This window comes from Triticum aestivum, chromosome 4B (assembly GCF_018294505.1).
Source record: "Triticum aestivum cultivar Chinese Spring chromosome 4B, IWGSC CS RefSeq v2.1, whole genome shotgun sequence".
Classification (NCBI taxonomy): domain Eukaryota; kingdom Viridiplantae; phylum Streptophyta; class Magnoliopsida; order Poales; family Poaceae; genus Triticum; species Triticum aestivum.
The window spans coordinates 127,764,218-127,774,718 of record NC_057804.1 but is presented as its reverse complement, the minus strand read 5'-3'; the positions used below and the strand labels follow the sequence as shown (position 1 = coordinate 127,774,718).

The 10,501-nt window shown below is 40.8% G+C and overlaps 1 protein-coding gene across 1 annotated transcript; it reads left to right on the top strand.

The window, feature by feature from the left end:
• Positions 1-2,752: 2,752 nt before the first annotated feature.
• LOC123091431 (sec1 family domain-containing protein MIP3) lies at positions 2,753-10,113 on the top strand (the record flags this gene model as incomplete). The annotated part of the gene is given in 7 exon segments (XM_044512937.1): positions 2,753-2,888; positions 3,241-3,384; positions 4,979-5,131; positions 7,046-7,546; positions 7,648-9,168; positions 9,240-9,308; positions 9,707-10,113. Coding segments are annotated over 7 exon segments (2,565 nt in total). The 3' UTR covers positions 9,836-10,113.
• Positions 10,114-10,501: the final 388 nt, after the last annotated feature.

Sequence of the window (10,501 nt, the reverse complement as noted above, 5' to 3'; positions counted from 1 at the left end):
AACATATGTGAGTCTCACCACATGGTCGTGTGCACTCCCTGCGTCCGCGAATAAGTGTCTATCTACCTTTTGTCCTAGGTCAAAGTTTTATAATTTTGACCAACTTCATACAAAAGGGCAGTGACATATATGACATCAAATTGGTATATTATGAAAGTACATTTCAAAATGGATCTAGTGATACTAATTTAGTGCCATAAATGCTGCCACTTTTCCCAATAAAGTTGGTCAAAATTTTAAAACTTTGACTTAAGACAAAAGTTGGAAGTACACTTATTCACGGACAAAGGGAGTATCATGTCGCCCAAACATCAATCAAACGTCCTTGTGGTCCAACCTAGGGTTTGATGTTTTTCTCATTCCTCTTGTTGGCAAAATCCCTAGAATATTACTAGAGACTCTCCTCATTACCCATGGCACGATGGTGTTTAACTAATGATGGGCGAATACTAGTTCCATGCTCGTTTGCGATGAATGAGTTTGTGGTTAATTTTCTATGAAAATTGAGAAAAGTACATGAATGTATGAGATTACCAATCAACTACCTTGCAAAAGATCTTGCTAATTGTATGACGATATGAAATTCGCCCTAGAAAATATATTATATCCGAAGAGCTTCTTAGGCGATTCTTGGAGATAAGTTATTTTTCTTGCTCATGGGTTCTTTCCCTTTGCCTCCTATTCTAATGATACCACATAAATGATCCAACTCCTTTGCATTCCTTCATCTTTTTCTATATGCTAGCTCCTAAGTTTAGATATTCCACACTGAAAAGAAAACATGATATGAGAAGCCATATCAACGCTCGAGGTACCAGAGATGTTTGGTACTCCCTCATTTGTTTGCAAAATCAATGAGAGACAAGGCTAGCAATTTATTTCCTCTCTTACTCGTGACTACTCGCTTGGGTAGTTATTGATTAACACTGATATTCAATGCGGAAGGCACAAGCATGCATGGCCTATTTGATCCGCCGTAGTATTAATTTTTACCAGATGATTATGGCCCTCTAAAAGATTTAGAGTAACTGTACTGAATTTCTTAGGAGAGGAAATGAATACATGAGGCTATTTTTGTTTGCCTATCACAAATCTTCCTCCCGGCGGTGCTGTTTCATGCAAATTTGCTAAAGATTTTCAAGTTGTTCTTTAGTGAACAGAGGAGTCCTTTTTAGTCATGTCATAATTTACTTCAGATACTTCTCATATTTTTCATAATGGGCAAAAACATACAACACATCTATAAGAAATAAATATATACATGATGTGGTGACATTATGAAGTTACAATATCATGAAATAGTTTTTGTGTGCCCAACATGAAGTAAATTCTTTCAGGATTTGTTTACATAGAGAAGTGTTCTATGAAATATGCATCATAGACGTTTTTGAACATATGAATTGATTACATGAATTATAGAAGAAAAAATACATCAAACACAATATTGGTTATGGGCTATTTGTATAAGCCATTTGCATGAAGAATGATGAGTCCAAAAGACTGGTGAATAGGGCACCAAAGGAGTCCCTAGACTAACTTTCTATGGTCATTGCTAAAGCACATCAAAGCAAAAACCACCGTCATTGTCACCTCCTTGGCACACAATACATGGATGGACGCTCATCAATGCACAAATGTGTGTTGAACACATTTACCTTGCGCTATCTAGTCTTTGGTCATAAGCACATGGTGTCCTAGCACAAATGATGTGTTGGATGATTTTCAAGAAATCATTAAGCATAGATCTAGAACCTACAACTAGCTATATGAGGAGACTTTGCACATTAGATGTTTTTAGATCTGACATTTTCTTCTGTATTTGCAAGCGAGAGTAATAGAGTGAGTGAAAAGAATTTGGTGAGATAAAGAAAAGAAAATAGGAGTCAATCGGAGCCTGTGCCTAAAGGGCCACACCATAATATGGTAGGAGAAATTTAGCAATATTGGTTGCTAAAAAGGTAGGGTAGGGAGTTGATTTTTTGCGGTCGATCTCAATGGATAGCTTCAAAAGTCTATTTGAGATTTTTTTTGTCACAAAGGGATTTTTGTCCACCTAAATACGAGAGACTACTACGGAGACAAGCCTCAAACTTGAGTTGGCTAGGTGGTATTAAGAAAACAGATTAAGTAACTTAGCTCTACTAAGTCACAACATGACTTAATCGTTAGAGTAAATATTTACAACCAAGATTATTCAGGGTAACATAGACTATGCACTGCGCATGTGTCTTGTAGCATGAGTATATATTTTCACCAATACCTCGCTAATGGGGTAGGCTTGGTCATATTTGAGGGTTTATGAAACCTTGACGAGTTTAAGGTACAAACTAATAATTTTGGTTATCATCTGAAATTTCCTCAACTGATTTGTGGGATCATTTAAATATTTCAAATTTAGAATTTACATTTGGGAAGAAATATATTTTCTTTGGAGAAAAGGAAAGAAGAGAACCTTTTTTTTTTTGAGAAAAAGGAAAGAAGAGAACTGATGTTGCTTTTGTAGCTGGGCCGTATTCGCATGGGCTTGGGAAACCAAAGACTGAACTAAAACGGAGCTAATCCTCCTCCTGCGAGTCCCCCCACCGTCTCCTCCGCGCTGATCTCCCGTGTAGCAGCCAGCGACGCATCTCCGGCGAGCTGCAGCTCCGGAGGTGGTATCCATCTCTCCTCCCCTTCCCTCCCCCCTTCGGCGGGAGCGGCGGGGTCTCCGGATTCTCTAGCCCCGGTCACCGACGGCAGTTCCCTCCGGCTCCGCCCCTCACCCACGATCCGACCGCATCACCCGGTGGCGTCGCGGTGAAGGTTCCGCAATCTTCTGGGGACCTAGGGAGTGAGACGCCATGGTGGCGGTGGATCTGATCGCGTCCTGCCAAGACTCCATCCGCCAGGTCGAATCACTTCGCGAGTTCCCCTTTGCTGGTTCCGTACTCTTTTTTGGCTTGCTCGTTTTCTTATCGATCCTTCGAGAAGTATCAGTGCGTAATTTTTGATGATGGAGCGCATGAGGATTCTTAGAATTTTCCGCCTCCAGCAGTTTTTCTGTTGAAGAAGAAACAAACATTTGGAGCTTCCGAACCGAAGTAATCCATCTTAAAACGAGTGGTAAAACATGGGGCTGCTTTATTGTTAACTCAATATGTAAAAGAATTGAGGAAAACTGCCCGGTGATGATTCTACAGTATAGGTATAATCTTCCCAGCTTGCACTATAGAAATTGATTCAGTTACTGGTGCTTTGCAGATTGGAGATGAGATTGCAGATGCACTAGTGTACCTGGATGCAGGCACTCTGGAGGCGTTCCAGTTTATAGGAGCATTCCCTCTGCTTCTCGAGCTCGGTGCTCGGGCAGTGTGCAGCTTGGAAAGCACGTCTCCTCTTGATGCTGTAAGGTTCCGTTGCTCTCGCTTTCTATCTAATATCAAGCAACTACAGAAATCTACAACTTGCCCTGTTTCCCTATAATTTGATGGTCATGGTGCAGTGATTCTAGTTTCTATGAGTGGTGTTGGTGGCAACTCGAATGTTTAATGAATGTCGTGTAGCATTACTGGGCTATTTTTCTGATGATTTACGCACTGTACCTGCATTGTGGAAATTGACTATGGCCAGCAGATGTCATATGAATAACGCACTTTGTAAATTGCAATTCACTTATTTTCGTTGTATTAAGTTAGTAGGCAAGCCAGAACTTACATGTATGCACACTAGGTTTTAGCGATGATGTATTTCTATATGCATCTCACCCTTGTATAACCCCCTAACATGAGTTTATGCATGGTTTTGCCAAGTCGCCATCCATGTAGCTATTATTGCTTCTGTTAACATCCATCTCACCCTTTCTTCGCTAACCATAAAGTCATATGCAAGTAAGGTGCTAGAGCCAGGTCTTGCAATCAATGATGCCAATACATGTTTGGTGTGTGCCTTGATCTCCTCGGGCTCCTGCGGTCATGGGAATGATAGTGTGTGCGTACAGGGCACTTGACACAGGGCTCTGTCGTCTAGCATTGCCATGGCACGGTGTGGCATGCTGCGTGTGTACGTGGTTGCACGTATCTAGAATTATCTATCCGTGAGCTTTTTTGGCTCAATGTATAACAGCCGTAGAAGCAAACAGTTGAGGGGAATGTGGGTAGAGGGGGAAATAACTGAAAGAAATGTGGTGCCTTCTGTCATCACCTGAATAGCATCCGTCGTGGCCTCGTGGGTGCCGAAGTTGTGATGGTCGTAGTTCATAGTGAAAGTTGGACTTCTGCGATAGTTAGGGTGGTAATTAACTGATTGTTGAAGTACTGCCTATTGATCTGGCAATATACTGAGTCTGTATAATTTATATTTATTTTTTCTTTTTCTGATTTCTTATGATGGATAGGAAATGACAATCCTAGTAACCTGCATGCTAACCTTGGTATGCCAGTTTCGTGAGTACTGTGAAGTGGGCCTTGCAGCATGGCTGTAGAGATACAGGATGCTAGAATAAGGAGGCATTGACCATAGATGAAGGAGAGGGTTTTGAAGAAAGAAGGTCATGTTCTTGATAATAATGGCTGCACTTCTTTATCTTTAAATAGAATAGAGATTTCGAACCTAACTAACATATATGATGCAATCTACATCTCCTCCCAAACTAACAAATGCGACCAAATCGATCAGTGCAGCTCTCACTATCCCGGCGTCCCTCATGGCCACAATTGTTTTTAGCTGCATTGTTGGCTTGCTGCTGTAACTAGACTCTTGTGGCTATCTGATTGTTGGGCCTTGGGCCTTAGCTTGGCATTTGCTGCTGGTGTGCACGTCAGACTGGCTGGCATCTGCCACGTCGATAACAGTAAAGATGCAGTATTCTTATATGCAATTAACAAGGTTTCTTGTGTCTTACTATAGAAACAGGGAAATTTTATTACTTTCTGTACTCGAGAAATGGTCTGTCTTGTTGTTCTGCTCTTTACCTTATCACCTGATGTATCTGTGTTCGCAGGCTGCTGAGTGGAATTCAAGTTTTGCTCATCCAGCAAGGAAGATTGTCGTGATTACATCACGCCTTCTTAGTGATGCACATCGGTATATTATACGCTGCTTGGGCAACCATGGAACTGTTTCACATTGTACTGTATTGACAGCGATTTCCGAGGTGCTTAACCCCTGCAATAATATGTTAATTGTGATGACTGGTTTGCTTCTGAAGGGTCTGATCATACTGCTAATTATATTATTTTACAAATTTTTAATTTTACAAATAAACTTGCAACGTAACTCTTACAAGAATTTACAGCAAGTCAGCAATTATGGCCTAGATGTTTCAATCTTCATCGGACTTCCGTGGGGACTGGTTTTCCCTGAAGTGCATCTTTCTCGTGTCTCGAAGACGTCTCTTGTCTCCATCTTGGTGATCAGGGAAATATCCTTCACGGCCTTAGAGTCAGTCACCTAACAAAAGAGTTTGAGTTTTTACATAGGGGATGAATGGTGTTTGAATTTACTATTATCTACTAGGACCCATGGTCAGCTCAAATGATTTTCCGAAACCAGTCTGAGAAAAGAGTCTGAAGATTTAGATCCAGAAATCTATGATCTTAATTTTTCACGGGCTGCTAGAACCCCCCTATGGTTTTCTTTCCCTATGCATTCGCAGTTCCTACGCAGAACAGGGAATGATAATGCCATGATTCTCTCTTCGTTGAAAAATGCAGTATACTTGTACTGGTGCAGGAGTTCATATTTTTCTAGAAAAAAAAATCATCAAAATACGTGTTGGTCACTGCTCATGCTGGTAGCATTGCATCTACTATATCTGCACTGTTTGATCTCTGTTTGATCTCTGTTTATTAGTGGCTTGCATGTTCCCTGTTCCAAAACTTATTGGATTTATCATAAGGTCACCACGAGTCACACACTTTCTGTTTTATGTACTCCCTCTGTTCCTAAATATAGGTCGTTTTAGAGATTTCAATATGAACTACATACGGATGTATATAGACATATTTTAGAGTGTAGATTCACTCTTTTTGTTTTGTATGTAGTCCATATTGGAATGTCTAAAGAGACTTATATTTAGGAACGGGGTGTAGTTTGTAGTGTACTTGTGTTTTTCACTGTATCTACTTCAAAACTAGCCTGATTCGGTTGAGGTCCTCATGAGTCCTGAACTATCTGATTTATGTAGTAGCCTTATAAAGGATGGCAATGGGTCAGGTTTGGATCGGGTTGAACAATATCAAATCCATATCCATATCCATGAAGACAGTCTTTGCCTGCCCATGAAAAAAATCCATGGGTGAAAAATTGTGTCCATATTCAAACCCGATGGATATCCATACCCACTGGATATCTATTGGGTCCTCTCAAGACATATAAATAAGACATAAGACAATGTTAACATAAGATCTTCCATTCTTCATCTTGTGGCAAGCTAGGCTTCACTTATTGTAAACGTCGACTAACAACCTAATATCATTTAGTATTTTTCTAAAAGATGAGAATGAGAATGACGAGTCATTTTAACGAGGAGATAAAAATAAGGGAAGGGGCGCCGGAGTATGTTGGTGGGGATTGAATGTCAACTAATAAAAGTTACGGTGGGGATTGTGCAATTTCTTTTGCATGTTTTACATAATAAAGTGTAAAATTGAAGTGGGACATGTGACTGTGGGGTAGGGATAGCAGATTTTTGCCCATTAATGCATACTATTGGGTCGGGTTTGGGTATATCCACGGGTACAAAATTATATCCATGCCCTACCCACGAGCAATCGGGTCGGGTCTGGGCATCGCCCATGGGCATAAAAGCATATCCAAACCCTATCCATTCGGGTCGGATATCCATGGGTATCCATGTCCATGGGTAAAATTGCCATCCTAATATATGAGGGTATCAGTAAGAACTTCTTTGCGTACATTGCTTCTTCTGAAATTCACAGTTAGTTTTGCCAAAATGCATGCCCATCTTTCTTATTCACTTCATTATCTTAGAGCCTTCTTAAATCTATTTCAAGTTATCGCAAAGTTATGCGAGGAACCTTTTGAACCTTTGGTGAATTTATTGCAGATTGGTCACTCAGCATATGTTGATTCCCCACTTGGACCAGATGCTTTCCGGGAGTATGAGACATTACTCATTCAGGACCATGAGGAGCTTCTAAAGAAGTGTGGGAAGTTGAACAAGGATAAAGATAACATCCCATACACAGAAAGAGATTTCACCTCAGATGGTGATACTAAGTGGGGTTCTGGGGTGCACTATGGCCCTTCTGAATCTAGCCCGAGGAAAAAGGATTTTTCTAATGATGACTTAGGTCAGGTTGAAGCAAGAGGAAAGAGGTTGTCTGTAACCGTGTGTCACTTTCCGATGATTTTCTCTCCTATTTCCTCAAGGACTTTTGTTTTACCTTCGGAAGGTACAATTGCTGAATCATATTTGTCAAACCACCGTGAGGATTCCCTTGGCCCTGGTCTACCCTCCATATCTACTGGTAAACCTTTTGATGGCGATGAGGTGCCCCCAGGACTAACCTTGACTGCTCAATTCTTGTACCATTTGGCCAATAAGGTAATGACTTCTATCATGTGCAGCATGCTGCATTGTAGTTGCTCTTATCTACTTTTCAAGCACGAAACCTTTTGTTGATCTCCATTACAAAATTTGTGTAGATGGACCTAAAGCTTGATATATTTTCACTTGGTGATACATCAAGGGCCATTGGGAAGCTGATGATGGATATGTCAAGTCTATATGACGTTGGTCGTAATAAGAGTTCTGCTGGTCTACTGATTGTAGATCGTACAATTGATCTCCTAACTCCTTGCCTTCATGGCGACTCATTTCTTGATAGGATGTTGTCCTCGTTGCCACGCAAGGAAAGGACTTCATCCGGTTATGCAGCGAAAAATCCTCAAACTCCCAGCAAGCATTCCCAAGCTACTGTAAAACGTTCCCCACTAGATATAAAGGTCCCTTTTGAATCAGCCTTTAGCAAGGAAGAAACTAAGAGCAGAACCAGCATGCTGTCTGAAAGTATGATGGCATTTGTGTCTGGCTGGAACTCTGCTGAGGTTGACTCCGAAGTTACCTGGCTACCTGATTACTCCGACAAAGCACATGATGGCAAAGTAGGCACTCTAAGTGGCTCTTTCCTATCCAACTATGCTGGAGTGCGCTACTTAGAAGCATTATTAGACAGAGGAGCAAAAGATGGGTTGGTGTTGATTAAGAAATGGCTTATGGAGGCTTTACAGCTTGAGAAGCTGTCCTCTCCATCTAAAGGTCGACAGACGGCTTCTATTTCAGAGCTTCCTTCTATGGTGCAAATGCTCTGTCAACACGAGCTGTCCTTGGTAAGAAACAGAGGGGTTATTCAGTTGGCACTGGCTGCTGAAATGGCTCTCCAGGAGCCTCAAAGTACTCGCTGGGAGGCCTTTACAAGTGCTGAGAGAATATTAAGTGTAACATCAGCCGAGACAACTCAAAGTCTTGCCAGTGAGATTCGTGATTTCATCAACACTAGCACTTCAGTGGAATCTCACAAACAAGGTAATACCATGGGGTCTACGCAAGGCCTTCTGACTTTCCAGGACATATTACTTCTAACGGTCGTTGGATATATCTTGGCTGGCGAAAACTTTCCTACATCGATAGCTGGTGGTCCATTCTCTTGGGAAGATGAACGGTCACTGAAAGATGTTGTGGTGGACTCTATCCTTGAGAGGCCATCATCTGTGAAGTTCCGGTTCCTTGATGGTTTGGAGAAGGAACTTGAAGCTAAAGGTAGATCTAAAGATGGTGATAGAAATAAGGACTCTAGTGAGCCTACTTCTACCACTACCGATGATTTTGATGACCAGTGGGATAACTGGGACGATGATGATGATGCTGATCATCAAAAAGAGGAAGCTTACGGGGACATGCAACTTAAGTTGGAAGTACGGGATAGGGTAGATCAACTCTTTAAATTCTTTCATAGCTTGTCCAGTATGAGATTACGTTATCAAGCTCTTGGAGAAGGGTTGGCAGCACTGAGTCGGTTTGAGACTGATAGCTACTCAAGAAAAGGCTTGCTTTATAAGTTGATATTAGCTGTGTTGACGAGATTTGGCATACCTGGCCTTGAGTATCATTCATCAGCTGTTGGCCGTTTATTTAAAAGTGGATTGGGTAGGTTTGGCCTTGGACAGGTACGTTGGTCGATTGTTTTCTTGCTGTGCCATTTGTTTTAGTTACGAGCTCACAGTTGTTTTGCCTGCAGTCCAAACCAAATTTTGGCGATCAAAGTTTTCTCATCGTTTTTGTTGTGGGAGGTATCAATACTCTTGAGGTACGTTCTGGTCCATATTTTTTGGCTTATTTATTTTATCATGTCATGATGAAGTTTGTTGTTTCTGTCGTAGTTTGTGATATATTCATTAGTATTGAATCTCGATCTGGAACTACACAAAGGATGCACAACAAGATTTTGATTCGTTTTATTGGAACTGTCTAGATCAGTACACTGCTTTATTAATATCCAGTAGAACCTCTTTCTCCACAATATCAGATTTTAATTCATACAGCTTGATAAGCATACGTCAGATTGCAGATCTCTAATCCAGAGATCGCAACCAACCACTAAAGAATACTTGCTTCTTCCTGAGAAAAACCATATAACCCAAATCCCTGTTTGTTAGTGTTAGAAAGCAGTGTTGTCTTTGATAAGCTTGGTGTTTTTCATGCAAGGTCCGGGAAGTCATGAAGGCAATCTCAGAGAGCGGCAGACCTGATGTGGAGCTCATTCTTGGTGGTACAACCCTTCTCACCCCAGACGACATGTTTCAGTTAATGTTGGGCTCATCCAGCTTTACTTAGACATTAATTAGACATAGATTTAATTATTGCTTATCGGTACAGTAGCAATCATGTAAATTTAATCTGTACATGTTTTTGCTTCTGCGATGGAATTTTTGAATATTTACTGGCTTAGAGAATTGTTAAGTCACAATGTTGTAAACTCGTATAATTTCCACCCTCATTTCTCAGGAGGTTGTATCAGAATATAAGATCCAGCCCCTGGCTTCGACCCAGTATTTAGGCTGTATCTTTGGACTATATTCATATATTGTCTGCAATACAAGTACACAACAAACTAAGGCCTCCTTTGGTTTAGAGGAATCTTGTAGGAATTTCATAGGATAGAATTTCTATAGGAAAAATTCCTTTAGAGCCCTTTGGTTTGTAGGAATGGAATCCTATTCTTATGGAGAAATTCTTCCTATCCTCCACATTTCATAGGAAAATAAACATTAGCCTAGGCTCAATGGAAAAAATCCTATGATGTGAATCAAAGGGCATCTCCTTTCCTATTCCTACTCATAGGATTTGAGATACATGTTATCTCATTTCCTATGACTTTCCTATTCCTACGATTTTCCTACCCTATGAAACAAAGGAGGCCTAAACAGACAATGGCCAAACGTGGCAAATACTAACTTACAATGAGTTTTTTTTTTGCTAACTTCCACCTTTTTTCGCCAA